The 24200-nt window shown below is 47.9% G+C and overlaps 1 protein-coding gene across 3 annotated transcripts; it reads right to left on the reverse strand.

Moving 5' to 3' along the window:
* Nucleotides 1-4457: 4457 nt before the first annotated feature.
* Nucleotides 4458-23947, reverse strand: ITGA10 (integrin subunit alpha 10). 3 transcript variants are annotated; one of them, XM_063625892.1, is made up of 30 exons: nt 22624-23947; nt 20626-20737; nt 20317-20426; nt 20010-20101; nt 19671-19785; nt 17940-18067; nt 17310-17458; nt 16020-16170; nt 15663-15828; nt 15455-15528; nt 15087-15231; nt 14726-14874; nt 14345-14488; nt 14000-14203; nt 13268-13398; nt 12385-12551; nt 12146-12288; nt 11344-11457; nt 11049-11134; nt 10746-10887; nt 10481-10573; nt 10245-10321; nt 10003-10092; nt 9503-9587; nt 9218-9331; nt 8866-8946; nt 8515-8628; nt 6789-6884; nt 6410-6523; nt 4458-6112 (listed from the first exon to the last, which is right to left on the reverse strand). In XM_063625892.1, exons 1-30 carry the CDS (start codon nt 22673-22675, stop codon nt 6047-6049), a joined length of 3504 nt encoding a protein of 1167 aa, XP_063481962.1. In that variant the 5' UTR covers nt 22676-23947; the 3' UTR covers nt 4458-6046. The 3 variants fall into 3 exon arrangements, with proteins under 3 accessions (XP_063481962.1, XP_063481964.1, XP_063481963.1); XM_063625894.1 differs by lacking the exons at nt 19671-19785; nt 20010-20101; nt 20317-20426; nt 20626-20737; XM_063625893.1 differs by lacking the exons at nt 19671-19785; nt 20010-20101; nt 20317-20426 and having other exon boundaries at nt 20626-23947.
* Nucleotides 23948-24200: the final 253 nt, after the last annotated feature.

Genomic DNA, 24200 nt, shown 5'->3' on the forward strand with positions numbered 1-24200 from the left:
TTCTCCTCACTGTAGCCTCCCAAAGCGCTGGGATTATAGGCATGAGCCACCACTGTTCCTGGCCCAGGCTCAATTTTTAAACACACTTCTGAATTAGAAAAGAGCAAAGAGCGAGGAGAGTAATTTTATTTTAAGCCGCTCCCCCTCCCGCTCCCGCCTCCACATAGAAACAAAAAATAACCAAACAAAAAACTGTCTTCATTATTTCCACTGCCCTTGAAGTTCAGGCTCTTGGTAATTCTTGAACAGTCAGTCGCAGCCAACTGGTCTTCCTGTCTCTCTTTTCTCCTCTCCTCGCCGGAGAGAGCTCACTAAAATGCATAAGAAAACCTACAGGGTAAAGACCAAAGTTCTTAAGTGGTTTACAAGGCTCTTCAGGAGTCATACGCTGCCGCCCTCTTTCCCGGTCCCATCTCTCATTACTTTCACACAAAGGAGCCACTCAAACTGTTTCTTTTTTATTATTATTTTTATTTTTTGAGACAGAGTCTCACCCAGACTGAAGTGCAGTGGCACGATCTCCGCTCACTCACTGCAGCCTCTGCCTTCCCGGTCCAAGCAATTCTCCTGCCTCAGCCTCCCAAGTAGCTGGGATTACAGGTATGTGCCATCACGCCTGCTAAGTTTTGTATTTTTAGTAGAGACAGGGTTTTGCCATGTTGGCCAGACTGGTCTCAAATTCCTGACCTTAAGTGATCCACCTGCCTTGGCCTCCCAAAGTGCTGGGATTACAGGCGTGAGCCACTATGCCTGGCCTTGTTTTTTTTGTTTTGAGACAGGGTCTTGCTGTCACCCAGGCTGGAGTGTGATAGAATGATCGCGGCTCACTGCAGCAGCCTTGACTTCTTAGGCTCAAGGGATCCTCCCGCTTCAGCCTCCTGAGTAGCTGGGACTACAGGTGCACATCACCATGCCCAGCTAATTTTCATATATTTGGTAGAGACGGGGTTTCACCATGTTGCCCAGACTGGTTTTGAACTCCTGGGCTCAAGCGATTCTCCTCACCTCAACTCCCAGAGCACCAGGCCTCAAATTGTTCTAATTTACAATTCCCTTTGCAGCTGGTGATTAATCCTCCCAAGAATGCCTCCTGTCACATTTGATCCCTGTGGTGGAAAAGTTAAATATTAAATTTGAACTCAATTGAACGTGGACAGAAACAATGGTCACCAAGTGCCAGAACAGGTTGTGTGAGCCCCTTGAGGTGTTTGTCCAGCACTGTTTTGGAGAAATCTCTATTTCAATCTATTCCTACACGTTAGTTATTGAAAAACAATAGACAATTGCAAAAATAAGTTGAACGTTTTGTGTTCCTTGAGCCCAGTTGCCAAGGGCCTCGTTGCCTCATGCCAAACAACTCGTTACAAAAAGAGCTAGGGTCCCAGACTGCGCCAAAACTTCATGAGACCTCTCCTCGTCTGTGCATGGATGAGTGGCCGACTCTGGAGCCCAGGCTGTTGCTTCTCAGTCTGGTGGTGAATCCTCTATAGTCTTGTGAGTGCGGTGTTCGACTCTGGAACCCAGGCTGCTGCTTCCCAGTCTGGTGGTAAATCCTCCATAGTCTGGTGAGTGTAAATATCTTTTCCCTTCTCCCCTTCCCATTGCAATTTGCTTATTATGTCAATCTGTTTATTATATCATTTGCTTATTATTATATAGTTTGCTTATATTAATTTGCTTATACCATTTGCTTATTATATCTGCATTGTCATTTACATGGGATAAAGCTTGTTTACCCTTAAAGGTATTGTGTGTGTGTCTTTTCTTCTCCCCTTGTGCGTTTCCTGCACAGAACAACCCCCCAGCCAAATTTCTTTTTTCTATAGTTTTCCCTTACAACGCTGCCACTCCCACTGCCCAACAAAGTATGCCTCTTGTATGACATACTCCTAGTACTTGTTGATATATAGCAACCACCTCTTTGCATTTGCCATTTTTTTTTGTTTTTGAGATGGTGTCTCACTCTGTCACCCAGGCTGGAGTGCAATGGCGTGATCTCGGCTCACTGTAACCTCCACTTCCTGGGCTCGTGCCATCCTCCCACCTCAGCCTCCCAAGAGATGGGAATACAGGTGCGCACCACCGTGCCCAGCTAATTGTTTTTGTATTTTTGGTAAAGAGGGGTTTCACCATGTTGTCCAAGATGGTCTCGAACTCCTGAACTCAAGTGATCCGCCTGCCACGACCTCCCAAAGTCCTGGGATCACAGGCATGAGCCACTGCGCCCAGGCTGTATTTGCCACTATTTGTTTACATGTTTGTTTCTGCTACTGGACTGGACTCTTTGATGGTAGTTGTGTTTTATATTATTGCCATTGCCAAGCACATATTACGTGCTTGATATCTGATGAATAAATGAACGAAAAAAATTAATGAAGAAGCAAAGGAGCAACAAGCAGAGGAAGGAACAATACACAGTTGCTTCTTAAACTAATACTATTGCAAAGGAAGGGGTAACAAGATTGGGTTTAGAGAAAGCCCCAGTCTGGAGCTGAGGATGGATAGGAGGGGAATCTCTAGGTGGAAAAATATATTAAAAGTTCTCTCTTAATCATATGGATAAAGAATTACATGAGGTCAAGGAGTGGGGAGGGACAGCATTAGGAGATATACCTAATGTAAATGACGAGTTAATGGGTGCAGCACACCAACATGGCACATGTATACATATGTAACAAACCTGCATGTTGTGCACACATACCCTAGAACTTAAAGTAAAATTTAAAAAATAAATAAATTAATTAATCCTTAAAAAAAAAAAAAAGAATTACATGAGGTCAGGCACAGTGGCTCACACCTATAATCCCAGCATGTGGAAAGGCCAAGATGGGAGGATTGCTTGAGACCAGGAGTTGGAGACCAGCCTAGGCAACACAGTGAGACCCCCTCTCTAAAAAAATTTTGAATATATATATATACACACACACACACACACACACACACATATGTGTGTGTGTGTGTATATATGTGTGAGCATTAGATGAACCAGTTCTCAAGGAAACCTACCTCCACTTGGGGGCTGACTGAGGGTAAAGAGGAGAGGAGAGTCTGTTAACATAATATGGTTGCAGTCTCAGCCCTAGAAACTGTGTGCTCCATAAAGGCCGATCAAGTTAGAACCTGTATGAAGTGCACTGAGGGTCACAATGGAAACCCTTTCCTGTCACAAAACAACTCAGCAGGTTGACACAGAATGGTGTTCGTGCCAAATAGGCCAGACAGGCCACAATTCTCAGGGTAAGGCAATAGAGGCAGAGACTTGGTCTCTAGAAGACCATTGCTTAAGTGCACGTGTTCCCTCAGGATACTGAAAAAACTCTGGGTGTCTCAAGAGGAGCCTAGAAGATACCTGCTTAATGGAATCAAATAGATTTGATCTCTACCATTAGAACCTTAAATTATTCAGCTAATTATCACCTTAGAGGGCTCAAAGAACTTATTTCAAAAGGGATGAGGCAGGCCAGGCGCAGTGGCTCACACCTGTAATCCCAGCACTTTGGGAGGCTGAGGCAGGCAGATCACGTGAGTCAGGAGTTCAAGATCAGCCTGGTCAACATGGTGAAACCCTGTCTCTACTAAATATCCAAAAATTAGCTGGGCATGGTGGTGCATACCTGTAGTCCCAACTACTCATGAGGCTGAAGCAGGAGAATTGCTTGGACCCAGGAGGCAGAGGTTGCAGTGAGCTGAGATCATGCCACTGCACTGCAGCCTGGGCGACAGAGTGAGACTCCATCTCAAAAAAAAAAAAAAAAAAAAGATGAGGCATAGGACAAGATTTAGCGGATGAGACAATAGCACGTAGAAGAAACACATCTTCACAATCTGGGAGATGGGTCAGAGAGCAGGAACACCACCACCTGGTGCTCCAGTATACTTTCTCCCTTAATCCTCACAAGGCATGATATGGTAGATTATTTTATGACAAAATAGTTTTATAATAATAGTTACCATTTACTGAGCATTTACTAAATGCTCACTTTTCTTGGATTATTTCATTTTGTCTTCATGACCCTAATAGGTTTAAAGATGAGAAAGCCAAGACTTAGAGAAGTTAAGTCTGTCCTAGGTCAAACAGACTTTTTAAGTTGTGTAGCCTAGATTTAAACCCAAATCTGCCTTCATCGTTAACCACTGTAATACACAGCCTCTTATTATTATCTGAGCCTCAAGGAAGTTATGATTTGCCAAAGGCCATATAGCTAATAAATGGCAGACAGGATTTCAATCCAGGTCTCTGTGCTTCCCAGACCTTTATACTTTCTGGTCACTTAAGCAGGTGAGAATTACAGGAGGCTAGAATACATCTCCTGTGGGAAAGCCACAGAAAACACTTAAAATACTTCTCAACTTTGCCTTCCAGGGACTCCACTCTGTAAAGTCCCAGGCAAAACAGTATCTACCTCTCACTACTACTGAGCAGTCTATATCCTAGGGAATACATATAGAGCCAAAAGTCATTTGACACTGAACTTTATTTGTTCTGACCATCTGATATACTGTCCACCCCGCTGGGAAACAGAGACAATGCCCATGAGGGTGGGCCTCTGCAGAAGGCCAGAGACATGCCAAAATAAATACTGTGGTCAGGCCTCAGGAACAGCCTGGGAGGACAGGTTCTGTGACTGCTAGTCAATCACCCAATCAGGTCTTCTCTCTTCTCAGCTCTAAATGAGTGCTGATTCTTCAAAAGGCTCCCAGAGCTGCACTCTGGAGACCAATAACTGACTTCGATATCTCAAGTCTCGATACAAAGAAATATAAGTTACCCAGTTGTCTATAAGAATCCAACTGCGTTTACTGGCCATGACCCAAATATGGAGTGGGTTGGGGAGGGATTCGAGATAGAAATTAACCTGGAGATTTCCAGTAAGCGTCAAGCAAGGGCTGGCAAACTGATTCCACCAGAGAAACCCTGCAAAATATGACCAGGGTTCTAGGGTTGCCCCAGAAACATTTTCCTAGGAGCTATTTGTGCTACATAACTAGTGCTGAGCAAGTAAGGGCTTGCTCCCCAGAGCCCCATGCCATCCATGCAGGCTTCTTAATGCAGACCCCACGCGTTTAGATCCCATGGGGCTGCTGCTTCCCAAAGCTGGTAAAGTGAAAGCATTTCCCGTCATCAAGCAGCAGTACTCTCTCTCCTGTCTGCTTTCTAAGGAGGCCCCAAGGAGGGCTCAAGAGTGAGTATAAGACTTGAGAGCAAGTAGAGAAAATACTGCCTAGGTAGACCCAGTCCTCCCTGCTATTCCAGCTCCAGCCACCTGAGGGCTCCTGGCTTCAGAAAATCAGGCACCAGGCCCTGGCTTTGCTTCCAGAAAAGGCTTGGAATCAGGAAGCCTGTGCCCAGCGAGCCTGGGGGCAGCTCTGTCTCACCAACACCTGAGGGCGGTCGAGTGCACTACAGGTCTCAGGTTTCAGGGGGGGATGGCAGTTGCCTGTCTAAAGGCTTCTCTGTTCCTTGGAATTGTACAGAATGTCTCTTGTGGCTTTTCCTCCTCCCTCCTTTTTTCCTGTTGACTCTCCCCATCCGGCTCTATGAATCACCAGAGTCCACAGGAAAGCAGCAGATGTTGACTTTACTCCTTTCAAGCCAACGTCAGCTCCCTCCTGTGGAGTGGAGAACAGGCAGGAAGGTGAGAGGGTGGAAGAATCGAGGAAGATAACCCTCATCCTTTCCAAACTGTGAGGGAAGATAAAGGGAATATGAAAGGAGTCAGGCACCTAGACAAAAAAATTATTGATTCCTGGGGATAAAAGGACCCCAAACAAAAGCCCCAGTGTTGGCTATGGAACCAGGATCAAGAGGAGGAGGGAAGCAGAGGGTGGAAGCATGGCTAGTTTTGGTGCCGGCTCTTCTCGTCTGAGGTAAAGCCTCATCTCTAGCCAGCAGCATCCCTAGGACTCAAAAGTCAAGTCAGGCTGCTGGTCTGGGGAGATAGTCCAGAGGCGGCTTCTTGTCCCATCTGAACCCCCAAACCTCTGCTTTTATGCAAGTCTCTTGAAGAAGCTGCCAGGGAGGACTTTCTAGACCCTTATTCTACATTCACTGCTCCAACTTCTCTTCTCTTTTTTCTTCCTCAGGGATTTTCTTATGGGCAAAGAAGCCAAGCTGTACAGGAAAAGATAAGCGTCATCACCAAATGCCTAGACTGGGAACCTTGCCAGTAGCTCTCAGACTTATCTGAGGTCTTCACTTTTGTTCTGTTTCCAAAAATGGAATTCAAATTTATTTTATTTGGCTTAGAATAATTTAACCGACATTTGTGGGGTACAGTGAAGGAGATCTGGGCATGACATCCACAGCCTGCCTAGCTGCCCAGCACAAATCCTGTTCTCTCTGCTATAATCAAGGATCCCTCAACTCATGGGCACCATGCTCCACACTCCCCACTAAAGCAGTGCTTACCTTCCACAGGCAGAAGACAAGGAGAGCAAGCAGGAGCAACCCTCCCAGGACACTGCCTATGAGGATCCACAGGGAGATGAGGATGAGCCGGGTCTGAACCACCTCCAGGAGGCTCTGTGTGGAAAGAAGAGTAGTTTTCTACATGCATCCTGTAACCCAGCTAGTCTCATCCCACATTATACCAAAGCCAGCCCCAAAATAGAATAAATAACCTCCTTCTACTTAAAGGAAAGCAACTGAGGCAGGAATGGTGGCAGTGGAACAATAGGATCCTGCTGCCTGATGGAGATGCCTTCGTTCTGAAAAAGCCCACGGGTGGCCCTACCCCATACCCATCATCATTATTTTCATAGCTCTCAAACTCGGTCTCCAGCCCCACCTCACTCCAACGGGAGGCTTCAGTCAGCTGTAGGACACTGCCCTCTTCGGTTCCCAGCTCAAAGGTGCTGACCACTGTCAGGGACTTGAACTTGGCCTGTGGAACAAGTGGATAGGAAGACATTTAAAATGAGCCATCATCAGGTGATATAGTTCTTTGGAATCCCAACAGCAAAGTTGAGGCCAAGAGGCATAACGCCGAGGGCTCTCAAGACCAGAAGAAAAGGCTGAAGACCAATGGGAAAAGAGAGGAAGGGCAATAGATGGAAAACCCCTGGTCACATCTGCTGCTGCTGTTTGTTTTCCAAGGACAATCAACACATCTGGTGCTTTACCTGAAATGCATTCTACTCCTCTTTCCTTTGGCTGACCTCTACCCCTCCTTTAGATTGAAGTTTAGATGTCATCTCCTCTGGGATTTAGGGAAATCATTCCTCCTAACCCCCACCAACCCTGGTGTTTACTTCTGTTTTTCACTCCTGAACTATAAGATCCTCTAGGTTAAAGGCTGTGCCTTACTAACCTTTGTGTCCTTAGTGCCTAGTAGATAGCACAGTACCAAGTATGTAGTGGTTTCTTTTTTTTTTTTTTTTTTGAGATGGAGTCTCGCTCTGTCACCCAGGCTGGAGTGCAGTGGCGTGATCTCGGCTCACTGCAAGCTGCACCTCCTGGGTTCATGCCATTTTCCTGCCTCAACCTCCCAAGTAGCTGGGACTATAGGTGCCCGCCACCACACCTGGCTAATTTTTTGTATTTTTAGTAGAGATGGGGTTTCACCATGTTAGCCAAGATGGTCTCGATCTCCTGATCTCATGATCTGCCCACCTTGGCCTCCCAAAGTGCAGGGATTACAGGTGCGAGCCACCGCGCCCAGCCATGTAGTGGTTTCTTAATAAATCTTTGTTGAAAGCATGAATAGACTAATGAAAAAAAGATACCAAAGAAGGACAGAGACTTGGAGAAGGGTGGTTTATTGGACTTAACTTCCCTAAAACATATGATGACATCCCAGGGATCTTGTGTTATTCCAGGTAGATATGCGAAAGCACAACATCAACCTTAGTGCCAAACAGCCATTACAATTAAGATGCCATTTCCCTGCCCAGGAGGAACTCACACTGACTCCTCACTACCTGTCATATTAAATTCAATTTCTCCCTGGTTTCAGAGGCCTTTCATAATCTAGATCCCTCTCACCTATACAATCTTACTTCCCACCACTCCCCAATACAAATCCTGCACGTAATATCAATTATTCATTCATTTAGCAAAAATATATTAAGCACCTACAATGAGTTAGGCATGAGGCTAAATGTTGGAGATATTCACCTCAGTGTCAACCTAATACAGGGCCTTTTACGTAACAGGACCTTGATGGATTATTAACTGATTAAATTTAGGTATCCTGTAAATGTTGATTGATACAGCACTAAGGAATGGTCAGTGGAGGAAAATACAAGGATAATAACTAGCTTCCATTGAGTGTTCACCATATGTCCAGCTCATTAGTCATTTATTCTTTATAACAACCCCATGAAATTGGTATCATCTTCCCATTTTAGAGATTAGGAAAAAGAGGCTTAGAGAGATGAAATAACTTGCTCATGGTCAAATAGCTAGTAAGAGGCAGAAGTTAAACTTGAACGTGGGTATGTCTACCTACAAAACCTATGCTAAAGTTCCAGAAAGGAGCAGAAGGGGGGAGTAGTAGAAAAGGAAAGGCTTACTTTTCGGAAAAATTCATTGTGAACCAGCCTCAATAGTCCAACAGAGACCTCAGTCCCCTTTGCCAGCTGCCCAAGGTGGCACCTCACCACCTGACACTGAGTATTGCTCTCATTCTAACAGAAGAGAGAGAGAGAGACAGATCAGGACTCTGGGGTGGAAAGATCCTCTTTCCCCACCTCTAGTTCACACAGTCTTGTCCCAAGGCACCTGACTCCATTTTCATTCCCACTCCAGATCAGGACCCTGGGGTGGAAAGATCCCTTCTTCCCCGCTCCAGTTCCTACCCCCTTGTCCCAAGGCACCCAGCTCCACTTGCATTCCCACTCTGGACACCCCCTTGTGACTCATACCAGTCTGTTTGTGTGTTGAAGCTCCTCTGGATGCACAGGTGGGCCTGAGGGTTCAGTCAGGTTCTGCACTATGCAGCTTGCCTAGAGGAAGATCCAACTTGAAAGACCCTCCTGATGGGGTGGCATTAGCCACTCAAGGCTGAGTTGGAACATACCCACACCCTTGTAGTTCTTCCCCTTATAATCCCTTTTTCTTCTCTCAAATAAGCCACATGTGTAAAAAGAAAGCCCCCCAGAGAGAGGAGCCCCAAGAGCAGTGGCCCAACAGATAGGGAGCTGGTGTGGTGTCCAGCTTCAGTGAGTCCACCAGCTCAAGGCGGCAGGATTCCATGCCCTCCTAGACCAGACTCACATTGTTAGTGATGACTTGAGACAGTGAGAGGAAGTAATTGCCCCCATGGGCCACAGCTGGAAGGAGTGCTGAGATGATGAGGCCACTGATCACATAGCAGCCTAGGTTCTGAACCTAAGAGGAAGGTTGGGAATAGGAAGAAGTGGGAGACAGGAGACCCTTCCTCATTTGTTCCCCTTCACCCTAGATACCATTAAAATCCAAGAGAGACCCTTCCCATCCTTTTCCCACAAAGCTGTTGTTCCCCCACCTCCTCCTCATGCCAAGACCCCTCCATCTTCTCACCCTAAGAGTGGTTTTGAATTCTGGGCCAGGACCCGCTGGGAGGGTCCCATATGGGTGAACCTCATAGCGGTGCAGGGTAGACTCACTGTGCGAACACCAAGTTAGGAAGTACATGGTCACAGCCATGACACAGACACAGGGGCACATGATCAGCACACAGACGTGGATTCAGAGGAGGCAGGGCCAGCACATGGATAAAGAGATGGGGGTACGTGGAGAAGACATAAGTAGAATATGACACAGACAATGCAAGCTTTATGGCTACATCCCATATCCCCTCATCCCAGCTCCGGTGCCCAAGGCCTGGCAAAACCCTATACCTAGGAAAGTAAGATGCTTAAAAGGGAAGATTCAGCATAAATAGGATTGAGGGCAAAAAGACTGAGCAGCCGCAAGGGCTTGGGTTTTTGGAAACACTGAGGCACATGGAAGGGGAGGGAAGCAGCATAAGGGTATGAGTCTGAGATCAGAACTGGGTGCCACCTAGAAGCTGGGCATACCTAGAGAACAGGAGGTGGGGCTCATATTGGATGTAGGCTGAGGTCTGGGCTGTGTTATCTTGAAGGGTCCCATTTCTCTCCAGGCTGTCACTGTAGGGTCAGAGGGGAGAAGCTCACATCTCAAGCCCTCCTCAGAAGACACCCTTCTTTGTTAATAGAGGAATCAATGTTGTTCCTCCCTACCCCTCCAGTCAAGACTCAGTAGGAGGAGAGGTCTGGAAGAAAGTTCCCTTCATTCTCACCTGCTGGCAGTCAGCTTCACAAAGACCTCACTCAGGAGAGAGGAGCAGCTAAACTCAAACTCTAGCAGAAAGGTCACCTAGGGGCAGGGGACACAGGGTAATGGTAGAGTCTTCCTCATGGAACAACTACAGAGGAACAGGAGCCCTTGTGTGCCCCCTTCCCTGAAGTCCCAGGACCCTCAGATCCCAGCCTCTGCCCTCCTAGAGCCCTCTTTTCATCCTAGACCCCCACTCACCTTGGCTCCAGTCTGGAAGACAGGATGCCCCACACTGCAGAGCCGGGCATGAGCAGAAGGGGCTGCACATTCCACCTTTATTGGGCTGTCTCTCTGAGGGCAGGGGAATGGAGATAGAAGCTGGAGCTGGGGCTGCAACTGCTGTCCTACCCACAGCCTCTAAACACTGAGTCTTTCTCTAGAGCACCTCACAGATGAGGCCAATACCCCAATCTTCTTCCTCCTCCTTTCTTTCCTTCTCCCACACCCCCTCCTCCAAGGGCACCTGAGGAGTGAGACTGGCCAGGTGGAGGTTTCTAGAGAAGATGAGACTCAGGCTAGTATTGTAAGCATTTTCCTTCCTGTTCTCCAGAGTTGCAGATACCAGCACTTTCCGCCGGCCACCTCGAACCACAAATGGGGCCTTCCTGGGAATGATGAATGAGGGAGAGACCAGGAGTTGAAGGAGGGGAGTGCCAAAAGTCTCACTTTTGTTATCATGGGTAAGAAACAACCCCCTACCCGCCCTTCGAGTCCCTTCCAGTCTGTCTCAGGTCACCCTGGTTTGCCTAGTACATGTCCATCCAACCTGGAGCCTCTGATGTCCATATTCACTTGAAGCACCAGGTCTGTGACACATTCATTGTCAGGGCCACAATCCTTTGAGAAGGGGACCTGGAAGAAAGGGAAGGGGCTAAGGGTTGAGAGGAAAGCAAGGAGGAAAGAAATAGAACAGGGGGAAAGTGAAAAGACAAAGGTGGGTATATTTTGATTAGAGGAGCCCAGGTCAGATTTCACCATGATCTCATGTCCTCTCCCTCCCTCCCTTTTCTCTTGAAGGAGGGCAGTGTTGGGAGCAAGGGGCAGGGCATGGCACTGCTGACCAGCTTTTGTATAGAGGTGGGTGAGCCCTCATTCAGCACAGGCCCTGGCTTTGTGGTATTGTCCAAGGCAAAGGTCACAGTCAAGGCCACTGGCCGGAGGTAATCTGATGTATCCTGAAGGAAAACAGAGTCACAGAGTCAAGGATCTTGTGATAATTGTAGTGATCATGTATGAAGCATTTTCTGTGTGCTGGGCACTGTCCTAAGATCTTAACTGTATTACTAAATTTAATTAATTAATTAATTTATTTATTTTTTTGAGACGGAGTCTCGCTCTGTCACCCAGGCTGGAGTGCAGTGGCACCATCTCGGCTCACTGTAAGCTCTGCTTCCTGGGTTCAGGCCATTCTCCTGCCTCAGCCTCCCAAGTAGCTGGGACTACAGGCGCCCGCAACCACGTACGGCTAATTTTTTGTATTTTTAGTAGAGATGGGGTTTCACCATGTTAGCCAGGATGGTCTCGATCTCCTGACCTTGTGATCCGCCCGCCTCAGCCTCCCAAAGTGCTGGGATTACAGGCGTGAGCCACTGCGCCCGGCTAAATTTAATATTAATACAACTCCTATGATATAGTTATTATTATTATCACCCCTTTGCAGACAAGAAAACTGAGAGTTGGACTTGCCAGAATTCATAGGTGGTAAATGGCAGAGCTAGGATTCAAACCCAGATCAGCCCTGACTCCAAAGTCTGAATCATCTCATTTTCCCAGCTTCGGCTTTCTTGCTGATTCAGCTGAAATTCCTCCTCTGACCCAGCTTTCTCCTCATTCTCAGGCCCTGATGCACTGCCCTCTCCTTACCAGCACATGGAAGTGTAGCTGCTCACAAGTGACATTCCCCACACTGAGCCGGAGCCTCCGAGGGGACAACCTCTGGCCAGAGCCATCAAATGCTGCACGTGCCCCAGCTGTCCATTCATCCAGTGATGCGGTGAACCTCATGTCTGAATGAAGGAGGCAAGAGTGAGGGTGGAAAGGGGTCTAGTGAGGAAGGCATGCAAGGAATTGAGAGTTGCCTGTGATGCACTTTAGTCACTCACAGAATCGGTGATCCCAGCGACCAGGAGTACGGGAGGTCACTTGGAAGCAAAGGGCTGCGGTCAGACAGACTGCCTCCTGGCCTCGCCGCCTACAGTCCCTCTGAACCACACTGATGGCCTGTGGGGTCACCTCCAGTGATGGGACCAGATGGACAATGGGCTGGGAGCTGGGAACAGCGTGGAAAAGAAATTCTAGCAGTAGGAGATAAGCCCTCTGAGAAGTGCAAGCCCAGTGCTTGCTTCCCCATGGTCAAAACAAAGAAGGAGGGGCTGAATGCACGTCACCCTCCCCCGAACCCTCTGACAGAAGTAAGATAATAGATTCATGTCACTGATCTTTTTTTTTTTTTTTTTGAGATGGAGTCTCACTCTGTGGCCCATGCTGGAGTGCAGTGGGGCAATCTCAGCTCACTGCAACCTCTGCCTCCTGGGTTCAAGTGATTCTCCTGCCTCAGCCTCCCAAGTAGCTGGGATTACTGGCGCCAATCACCATGCTCAGCTAATTTTTTGTATTTTTAGTAGAGACGGGGTTTCACTATGTTGGTCAGGCTGGTCTTGAACTCCTGGCCTCAAATGATCCTCCTACCTTCGCCTCCCAAAGTGCTGGGATTACAGGTGTGAGCCACTGTACCCGGCCCTAGATTCACTTCAATAAGCACTTATATGCTAGGCACTGTGTTAAAATCATTATATGGATTATCTCATTTAATCTTCACAATAAACCTATAAGGTAGGTACTATTACTATTGTCATTTAATAAACTAGGAATGGAGGCACAGAGTAAGTTGACCAAGAAACCCAAATCTCAGTCTGTGACTTTAAGGCCCTTGCCTTTAACAGCTATGCTATGCTGTCCACTGCTACCTGAGCCGGGACCCCTCACCTGAGCAGGATGGCTGCCCCCTGGGCACCCACAGCCACATCGACCAGATCATCTCCATCCAGATCTAGCCGGCCATCCACACTTCGGCCAAAGTAGCTGAGGGCGTGTGGCATGGAGGCAGCAGCAATCCTCTGAGAGGAAGAGAGAGGAGACTGAGGCAGGGACCCATACACCTAATTTCTCAGGCCTCCTGCCTTGCTCTTTTTATTTATTTATTTATTTATTTTTGAGATGGAGTTTCACTCTTGTTGCCTAGGCTGGAGTGCAATGGTGTGATCTTGGCTCACTGCAACCTCCACCTCCCAGGTTCAAGCGATTCTCCTGCCCTAGCCTCCTGAGTAGCTGGGATTATAGGTGTGCGCCACTAGGCCTGGCTAATTTTTTGTATTTTTAGTAGAGTTTCATCATGTTGGCCAGGCTGGTCTCGAACTCCTGACCTCAGGTGATCCGCCTGCCTCGGCCTCCCAAAGTGCTGGGATTACAGGTGTGAGCCACCACACCTGGCCGTGCCTTGCTCTTTATAATCCTCCCGTCAGTCCTGGGAATAAGAGAAACTTGCCTGTGTCAGGAGTTCTTAGTTCAGCAACCTGTCCACTGCCTTATGTTTTTGCCTACTAATAAAAGCACTTGTTCAGTTTGGGTCTCAAGCCAAGGGGACTATTGACAAGCAAAGAGCATCCCCCTACTCCTCTTCCTACAACTGTGCCCCGGCTTTATTTGGGTACTCCTGACCTGGGCAGGATGGGGCCTGACTCCACTCTGGGTTCCATGGTACAGGTACAGTGCTCCCTGGTGCCCATCCTCCAGAGGCGCCCCCACAGCCACATCAGCAAAACCATCTTGGTTCAGATCAGGAAGAGCACCCATGGCAAAGCCAAACCGAGCATCCTGCGGGGGTTCTGGCTGAAGTGTTCCTTGGAGGGTCAGCAAGGACTGCTGGTGGAGGAGAGAAGATAGAAGATGCTAATCTGGCAGCCCCAACCTCTCAGCAAACCCTCAAATATGTGCACTTTCCCTCCTTTCCTCCCTCCACCCCCACAACGCAAGTCCAGGGCGGGGGATCCCAGGAAGTCTCACCTGGCCCACCAGATACACATAAACACGTCCTGTTTCCTTGTTCTGGGGTCCCAGGAACATGGGGGCAGCCACAAGTAAGACATCAGTTGTTCCATCCCTATCTGTATCCAATGGGCAGAGCTCACTGCCAAAGTATGAACCAATCTGGGGAATGGTGGGTGATTATGACCCCAGAGAAAAGGGAAGGTGACTGTAGACAAGTGGACTCAGTGGGAAGCACTCACCAGCCTGCCAGTCTGCTCCTTACATCCCTGACAGACTCTGCCAACCAGAATTCCGCACAGACTTTGGAGGCCTCTCTCTTACCCACTTCACACTCCTCCCCAACAGCCCGGAGGTCCCTGGGAATCCAAAGGTCCCACCCTTCCTTGGATGCCCTACCTGCTCCCCCTGGAGGCTCTGGGCAACCCTCACAGCCCCATCTTTCTTAAGCTGGAAGGCGATGACTTTTCCTCGATGTCTAAATCGAGGAGCCCCAGAGAGAAACAGGCGGCGTCCACCCCACAAAAGCATGGAAGAAACAGAGTAACCTAGAAGTGGGCAAAGTAACAGAGGTAAAGGAAAAGAAGATGGGGTCCAGAGTAGGGGGTTTCCCTAAAGGCATAGCGGGAGGTCCCAAGGGAAGTAGCCAGAGGTCAGTGAGAAACTGCATGAGTTAAGAGGGAGTATTTCATACCCGCCCCCACTAGGGATGCATTTCCTCCCCTACCCTGTAAATCCTCTGCAACTCTCTGCTGCTCACCCAGGTAGGCTGCATGGTTCTGCAATGCAGGGGGGAACTCGTCTTCCAGTGCCATTCGTGGGGGGAAAAGGCGGTGACCTCCTTCAAGCCATAGCACAGAGCCTCCCCAGTCATAGGCCCCCACCATCCCAAAGAGAATCCCATCCTGTGGGACAGAAGCAGATGGGGTCACTGAGAAGACAGTGGGGAATAAAGAGAAAAAAACGTTCCAGGAGTGAAAAGATCACTGAAGGTCTGCTGGGCTCAGTTGGAAAGGCATGGGAAGGTGAGCATGGAGGCTGGTTAAAGGAGGAATCTGGAGGGCCCTGCGGTTGAAGTTATCTGAGTCAGAGAATGGGAGAAATAATGAAGGGGTCAATCTGTCCAACCTTTAGCCGATGAGTGGAGAAACCAATCTGAGACATTTCCAGCCCAAAGGAGCTTTCGTTTTCTGCATGGGACCCTTGGTCATGAGAAAACATTGAGACAATATCAGGGGAAGACAGTTTCCCCTTTGACCTACTGAACTCACTCCAGAGCCCCATCCACACTCCAGAACTTCTCCCGCCCTGTCCATTTCTCCAGAGTAATCCTCACCTTCGAGACCAAAAATCCGATCTCCTAGTGCATCCACAATGTCAGTCAGAGCAGCCTCATCTGTGACATTGAAGAAGAATCGTTCATCTGGATCACTGGCAATAGTTCTAATTTCTCTCAGGAAAGAGCTGGGATCTCGCTGCCGCCGGAGGTAGTGACCAAGGACCTAAGAGGTCATAAGATCAAGGAATGAGGTGTTAGAGTTGGTACAGAACACAGCCAACTAACATGATGTGGCTGAAGTCTGGGAAGTAGTTAATGCCCTTGTTTTCCTCAAGTTCCCAGTCCTTGGACAGTTCACAAGACACTGCCCCCCTGCCACTCCCCAACTCTTCCAGATCCAGGGTGAATTCTCACTGCAATCCCATAGCGTGTCACTCTTCCAGCCTCACAAGCCTTTAGTGCTGCAGGAAGCTCCTCTCCATCATGGGACTCTCCATCAGTGACAACCACCAGTAGCCTGGCAGCCTCGGGTCGGCCCCCATGGGACTGACTGAACCCTTCTGTGCTGAGAAGAGAAAGGAGTGAGGTGAGATCAGATGTATGCAGACACACACACACACACACACACACACACACACGATTTAACATCAGCACTTCCCTGAGGTCAGGCATCTTGCTTTTTAGGCCATTTCCTGAGTATTTAATATGGAGATGGCATGAAGTGAGAGCTCAAATGTTTCAATATCATAGAACATACAGAGTAGCTTATCAGTCCAAATAAGTACAACATTCATACACTCAGATTCATTCAACAAATATTGCACTTAGGAGGACAAATATTAAGGAAATATAGAACGGAAGAGAATGGTCTGGGCAGGGACTTCTCCCAGAGATGAGTTGTTTTGTTTTGTTTCAGTTTTACCACTGTGCCCCTAGAGATGAGTTTTGGATCACGTTTGGAACGTGGGCTAGGACATCAGTAGTGGAGAACCTGTGGGCCAGGATCATTGTTGGAGTGGAGGGATAGAAAGAGACTTCTGTCTGTGAAATATGGAGAGACACAGACATAGACACTTCGTAGAAATGCAGTGAGAGGGAGTGCAATGACAGCCCACTTAGCCTTCCTCTGTGTACCATTAGTGTACATACAAAGAAGTATGCAAGACATCTTGGGATATACACACTGCACTCCAAACCCACCCTAACTCTTCTTCTTCTTCTTTTTTTTTTTAAGGGAAAGATTTTTATTTTATTTTATTATTTTATTTTATCTTATCTTAGATGGAGTTTTGCTCTCGTTGCCCAGGCTGGAGTGCAATGTTGTGTATTTTATTTCATTTTATTTTATTTTATTTTAGATGGAGTTTTGCTCTTGTTGCCCAGGCTGGAGTGCAATGTTGTGATCTCGACTCACTGCAACCTCCACCTCCCGGGTTCAAGTGATTCTCCTGCCTCAGCCTCCGAAGTAGCATGCCTCCAAACAGGCATGCGCCACCATGCCTGGCTAATTTTGTATTTTTAGTAGAGATGGAGTTTCTCCATGTTGGTGAGGCTGGTCTCAAACTCCCGACCTCAGGTGATCCACCTGCCTCGGCCTCCCAAAGTGCTGGGATTACAGGCGTGAGCCACCGCGCCTGGCCCCGCCTTAACTCTTCTAAGCCTTCATTGCTCTAGCCTCCCACACCTCTCTTCCCAATGCCTCACCAGGCCACCATTATTGCTTGGGCAGTCTTTGTTTCTCGTCCCTCCCGCCGACTGAGGTTCTTTGCTGCTCTCACCACTTCTTCCTTCGTTCGGAACTCTCCCAGGGACCACTCATGTACAGGGCTCTCCCCATACTGTACCAGTCCCACCTGGGAATAAAGCGCATTCAAATGAAATGTATGTATGTGAGATGCGGGGAGAGGAGGAAGAAGAAAGTATGTAAGAGAGAAGAGATGAACACGTGGATACTACTGAAGACAACACCTACATTTATCCCTTCCCTCTCTGTCTCTCCCCTTCCAAGCCCATCCATATTGCCTTTCTCTCTCTCTCTAAGAAATGAGGTCTCACTCTTTCACCCAGGCTAGAGTGCAGTTGTGTGATCAAAGCTCACTGCAGCCTCAAACTCATGGGCTCAATTGATCTCTTGCCTCAGCCTCCTGAGTAGCTGGGACTGCAGGCGCATGCCACCATGCCTGGATATTTTTTTTTTTTCATATTTTTAGAGATGAGGTCTCACTGTATTGCCCAGGCTAGTCTTGAACTCCTAGCCTCAAGGGATCCTCCCACCTCCACCTGTTAAGTAGGTGCCACAAGCAACTGCGCCCAGCTCATATTGCCTTCTCTTACCTGTATCTGTTCTGGGTCAATAAACAGTTTCCCTACCAGTCTTCGTAGGAAGGTCTGAACTTCAGACCAGGGGTAGATGCTGTTAGAGCCATCCAAGACGATGACAACATCCATGTATGTTGGGCAGCCTAGAAGGAAGAGGAACACTGAGGTAGAGGACACTGAGCTGGGGGCAACCAGGGAAAGAGGTCACAGGAGGACACATTCAATTTAGACATTTATAAGGCACTTCTTACATGCAAAGAAGGTACTGTGCCAGGCTCTGTTTAAGTGTAGAAATTAATAAAATATTCCTTTAGTAATCTTTAGTAATTGTGTGTATGTAAGTATATATATAAATGTATATATATGTATATATGTATATATAGGTATATAAACACACACACACGCACACACACACGTACACATTTATATACATATATATAATTTATATATACAATGTTCTAAAAAACAAGAAGGAATTAAATGCTAGGTAGGAACATAGCAATGACTGTATGGTGGGGGAACAAAAGCAGATTGGTTCTGATGGTGGGGAATGAAACATGGTAGCAACTATGAAGACTGAAAATGTTTAAGGAGAAGAGAATATTAGGAAAGGCATGTGGGTAGAGAACTTTTTTTTTTTTTGAGACGGAGTCTCACTCTGTTGCCCAGGCTGGAGTGCAGTGGCGCGATCTCGGCTCACTGCAAGCTCCTCCTCCCGGGTTCACGCCATTCTCCTGCCTCAGCCTTCCGAGTACCTGGGACTACAGGCGCCCGCCACGACACCCGGCTAATTTTTTGTATTTTTAGTAGAGACGGGGTTTTACCGTGTTAGCCAGGATGGTCTCGATCTCCTGACCTCGTGATCCACCCGCCTCGGCCTCCCAAAGTGCTGGGATTACAGGCGAGAGCCACTGCGCCCAGCCCATTTTGTTTGTTTTTGAGACAGAGTCTCACTCTGTTGCCCAGGCTGGAGTGTAGTGGCATAATCGTGGCTCACTGCAGCCTGGACCACCTGGGCTCAAGTGATCCTCCCACCTTGGCCTCCTGAGTAGCTGGGACCACAGGCATGCACCACCATACCCCGCTAATTTTTTTATTTTTTATTTTTGTAGAGATGGGGTCTCTCTGTGTTGCTCAGGCTGGTCTCAAACCTCCAGACCTCAAGAAATCCTCCTGCGTTGGCCTCCCAAAATGTTGGGATTACAGGCATGAGCTACTGCACCAGGCCAGATCATGGACTCCTGATAAGGAGTCTGAATCATTATTATTATTATCTTTGAGATGGAGTCTCACTTACTCTGTCACTCAGGCTAGAGTGCAGTGGCACAATCTTGGCTCACCGCAACCTCCACCTCCTGGGTTAAAGTGAGATTCTCCTGCCATAGCCTCCCGAGTAGATGAGATTACAGGCATGCACCACCGCGCCCAGCTAATTTTTGTATTTTTTTTTTTTTTAGTAGAGATGGGGTTTCACCATGTTGGCCAGGCTGGTCTTGAACTCCTGACCTCAAGTGATCTGCCCACCTTGGCCTCCCAAAGTGCTGGGATTACAGGTGTGGGCCACCACACCTGGCCAGAAGTCTGAATTCTAATCTGTTAGGAAACATGGAGCTTTTGCAAGCACATTAGGTAGCAATGAGGATAGCCATGCAGACCCTCTGCCAGGCATCATACCCCTTTGCCCCATCTTTTTCCCACCCAGTATCTCCTTCTGGGAACCAAGTACTCAGCCTTCCTCTGGCTCACGTTGGGCAGTGGGTGCCAGGCTTCCCTGAGGCTGGAATGAAGCATCCACACGGGCACATATCCCAGAACTGAAGACAGAGCTGCCACAAGCACGAGACCAGAGAGGGGCACAGGCCTGGGGATGGGGGAAATAGTTACTCCCAGGCTTGGGAGGGCACCCTCAGAACATGCTCCCAGTTGAAGGAGGCATGAAGACTACTCTCTGACATTAACTACCTTTTGCTTTCTAGGGTTTTTAACTCCTTGACCCCTCCACACAGACCATTTTCCCTTACCACACTTCTCTTTTTTCTTTTATGGACCTTCAGAGACACTGCCACCACCCTTTCCTTAGCTCACCATGAATCCCCCATCACCATCTGTCTCTAACAGAGACATCCCCAGGTGCATATTCACAGCAGGATGAGATGAATTTCCCAGTTGGTAGTCACCTGGTTGGAAGGAGGTGAAGAGAATGAGATCATGGGGTCATAGATGGGGTGCTTGAATTCATGTGATTTTGGAGGAGAATGAGCAGGGGTTGGTATCTGATTGGGGGCAGGGAGTATGTGCATTTTAGGCGTGAAAAAGCTGAGGTATAGGGAGTTGAAGCTTCTAGAGTATCAAGGTCAGGGGTTAGGAGGAGACGGGTCAGGCATCTTCTTACCTAAGTGGCCCTTGGCACATGGGGCATTGTGGGCTCCCCCTACAGGGCAGCGATAAACGTCCCCCCTCCGGTCGCCTGAAGGCCCATCCCAGGGGGCGCCCACCAGCATCCTGGGAAGAGGATGTGAATGTAAGCATAAGGCGAACATGACCCTTGACATAGGCCAAAGGGAAAGAGCATGGAGGTGGTAAGTTCAGAGCCCCAGCCACTTTCAAAAGTCCAGATTAGTTTAGAGTCCCATCTATCTTGCCTCCCCTTTGTTAGCACTACTACAGTCCCAATCCCCTGGAGCGCTGGTTTCTTCCTCACCATCGCTGTCCACCCCCAACATGTTGTAAGACACTGTATCCAAATTCAGCTTCTGGTGGCCCTGGGAATAGGCGTGGGTGATGTTCATCCAGGTTAAAGGGGGAGCAGAGACCTGTGGGGCCAGGATCATAAGGTTAGTATGAGGTAGTGAATGGCTAAAGGCACAGCCAGAGAGAAGCTGTGAGGAAGCGTCTTAATCTCAGTCTGTCTGCCTGCTTTTTCACTCATAAGCTTTTCTGGCCTCACTCAGTGTCATGTACTCAGAGCTCCAGGCAAAGATGATTCCCTTCCTGTGTTTGTGTCCAGATGCCTAAACTGTGGCTCTCTGCCATGCTGATGTACAGCTGTATTTCCATTCCCACCCCTGAAATTTCATTCACAGACATGTCTGAAAAGGTCAAGTCACTCTTTTCCACAACATTCCTCCCACACACTCTCCTCAACAAACTGTGAGGGTCAAAAGAGGGAGAGGGCCTTTCTGTATCCCCAGAACAACCATTGCTTCCAATTCTCCCCAAGATAGGGCGAATGAAAGGAAGCTAAGGAGCACTGCATGTCTGGCTCTCTCCTTCTTTATCTCTTCCTGACTTTCAGTGTCATTGTCACACTTACTTTTTCCAATGTCTAGGTTCCTGGTTGATTCCAGCCTTGGAAATCTCAGTGGTAATTAACTGGGTGGGGCCACTTGCCTGCCCACACACATAGTTTGCCATCCATCCTTTCCAAGGGTCCCATCACCCTGAAGTTTCCCACAACCTACTTCTTTTTTAACTAATCTACTCTCCCAACTGGTCCCCTGCCTACCTCCATGGTTTCCTCAGCCTTCAGCCCACTCTAAAGGTGCCCGACCCTGGCTGATCTTCCCTTTTGACCCCAATGCCTTTAAAATCAGAGCTGGTATTTTAGGAAACAATGATTACAGGGCACTGCCAAGGAAAAATTCCAGGCCTCTTGTCCTTCCCATGGTCCTTTCCCCAACTATGTCTTGCTCTGTACTTCTAAGCAACCCCCTCTCAGGATACCCCCTCACCATTACCAATGGCTATAGCTTTCTCCCAAACCATGCTCATTTTCAGAAAGGTGTTTTGTATGCAGTTTTGCATCCAGAAAACTGGCAGGGCTGTATGACCAGAAACTGCAGCTCATTGGTTAGATAGACCCAGAGTTCTGACCACATAGTTAGTTATGCCTCAGGCCCCAGGGACCACCAAGGGTAAGAAGTTAGGGAGGGGATAATAGGAATCAGACTAGCCACGTGGAAGGTCACATCACATTTCTTTTTTGTCTCCTTACCCCTATAGGGCTTAGGATGGAGATTTTATATATTTAGATATAAATCTCAGCCAAGCATGGTGGCTCATGCCTGTAATCCCAGCACTTTGGGCGGCTGTGGGGGCAGATTGCTTGAGTCCAGGAGTTAAAGACCAGCCTGGCCAACATGGCAAAACTCTGTCTCTAAAAAAAAAAAAAAATTAGCCAGGCGTGGTAGCACATGCCTATAGTCCCAGCTACTCGGGAGGCCAAGGTGGAAGGATCACCTCAGCCTGGGAGGTTGAGGCTAGAGTGAGCCATGATCATGCCACTGCACTCCAGCTTGAGTGACAGAGTGAGACCCTGTTTCAAAAAAAAAAAAAATTAGCTGTGTGTGGTGGCGCGTACCTAGTAGTCCCAACTGCTGAGCTGTGGTTGCACCACTGCACTCCAGCCTAGGCAACAAAGTGAGACCCTATCTTTAAAAAATAATTATAATAATTATTATCAGATACAAATCTTACACAAGGTCCTAGGCAGCTTTAGCCTGTGCCAGTCTCAATATTCAAACAGTCATATGTGAGGGCATAAAAATGCACAAGGACACAGACGCACATACAAGAAATGTAGAACCAGTGTTTGCTTCCTAATCTAAATCCCAAAGAATTTTAACTCTAATGGTCCCAATTCCAAACAATCTATATATCTTCCATTCCCACCAGAAACCAAGAAGTTAACTTTCCTCACCTGTCAGGAACACCAGGGGCAAGAACAGGTGAGTGACGAGGGGGAGTTCCATGCCTGATCGGTTTCTGTCTGGTATGAGAAGTCCTCTGGCCTCTGTCTGTCCCTCTCCTTTTCTGTTTTCTTTACTTTCCCTCCCATCCTGCCCCCTCCCAATGGCAGCTAAAAATAAAGTTGGAAGGAATGGGAGGAGTGATGGTGGGGAACTGTGGGGAGCCCCAGACCAAGGAAAGGACTGAGCTATCTTAGTCTACTTCTCTGCCTTGGTGCTGCCCCCTGGAGGCCTCATCTCTATATACAGAGAACATATTTTTTTTGCCCATCTCTGCTATTTCTTTTTTTCTGTTTATTGTTGCCAAGTCAATAATGCTTTCCTCAAATTTGGAACAGGAGTGGTAGATGGATTCTTTTTTTAAGAAAATAATCTTAAACTTTTGTTTAAAAGTTTTAGACAAATTATTAATATTGAGAATAGAGACAGGGTTTCACTATGTTACCCAGGCTGGTCTTGAACTCCTGAACTCAAGGAATCCTCCCACCTCAGCCTCCCAAAGTGAGCCACTGCACCCAGCCGAGAGATAGGAGATAGATTGAGATTCTTTTTTTTTTTTTTTTTCTTTTTTAAGGCAGAGTCTCACTCTGTCACCCAGGCTGGAGTGCAGTGGCACAATCTTGGCTCACTGCAACCTATGTCTCCCAGGTTCAAGCATTTCTCATGCCTCAGCCTCCCAGGTAGCTGGGACTACAGGCACATGCCACCATGCCTGGCTAATTTTTTATTTTTAGTAGAGGCGGGGTTTCACCATGTTGGCCAGGCTGGTCTTGAACTCCTGACCTTAAAAGATCCACCTGCCTCGGCCTCCCAAAGTGCTGGGATTACTGGCGTGAGCCACCATGCCTGGCCGATAGATTCTTTTCACTTCCTAACCTTATTTATCTCAACCTGGAATATGGAAAATGAAAGAGCTGATAGCAGTGGTATCATTTCCCTACCCACCCAGGAGAATCTCAACTTGTGAAGACACAGCTCCAAATCCTTACCTGCCCCACTCCACTTGGTTCTGTTCTTGGCTCTTAGCCTATGCTGTCATATGGCATTCTACTTCTTAGAGGGATTATATCTGAACTGGTATGAGATGTGCTTTGTGGAGCCAGGACAATAACTTTAGTGTTAGATCACCCCTCTGCCACCCCAACTCCTCAGCTAGGTTATAAACTTCTTTTTTTTTTTTTTTTTTTTTTTTTGAGACGGAGTCTTGCTCTGTCACCCAGGCTGGAGTGCAGTGGCACAATCTCGGCTCACTGCAAACTCTGCCTCCTGGGCTCATGCCATTCTCCTGCCTCAGCCTCTCCGAGTAGCTGGGACTACAGGCGCCCGCCACCACGCCCGGCTAATTTTTTGTATTTTTAGTAGAGACGGGGTTTCACCGTGGTCTCGATCTCCTGACCTCGTGATCCGCCCGCCTCGGCCTCCCAAAGTGCTGGGATTACAAGCGTGAGCCACCGCGCCCGGCCATAGGTTATAAACTTCTTAAAGTTGGGAGTGTGGAGCCTCTTAGATTTTTGGATGCCCACTAAGT

This window comes from Symphalangus syndactylus, chromosome 12 (assembly GCF_028878055.3).
Source record: "Symphalangus syndactylus isolate Jambi chromosome 12, NHGRI_mSymSyn1-v2.1_pri, whole genome shotgun sequence".
NCBI classification, from domain to species: domain Eukaryota; kingdom Metazoa; phylum Chordata; class Mammalia; order Primates; family Hylobatidae; genus Symphalangus; species Symphalangus syndactylus.

Coding starts and splice junctions, on each gene's coding strand:
- ITGA10 (XM_063625892.1), bottom strand. CDS start 22,675: ATGGAACTCCCCCTCGTCACTCACCTGTTCTTGCCCCTGGTGTTCCTG. Junction 14,489..14,725: donor AGAGCCTCCAGGGGGAGCAG/GTAGGGCATCCA, acceptor ACCATTCCCCAG/ATTGGTTCATACTTTGGCAG. Junction 13,399..13,999: donor TCAGGCCCCATCCTGCCCAG/GTCAGGAGTACC, acceptor TCTTCCTCTCAG/AGGATTGCTGCTGCCTCCAT.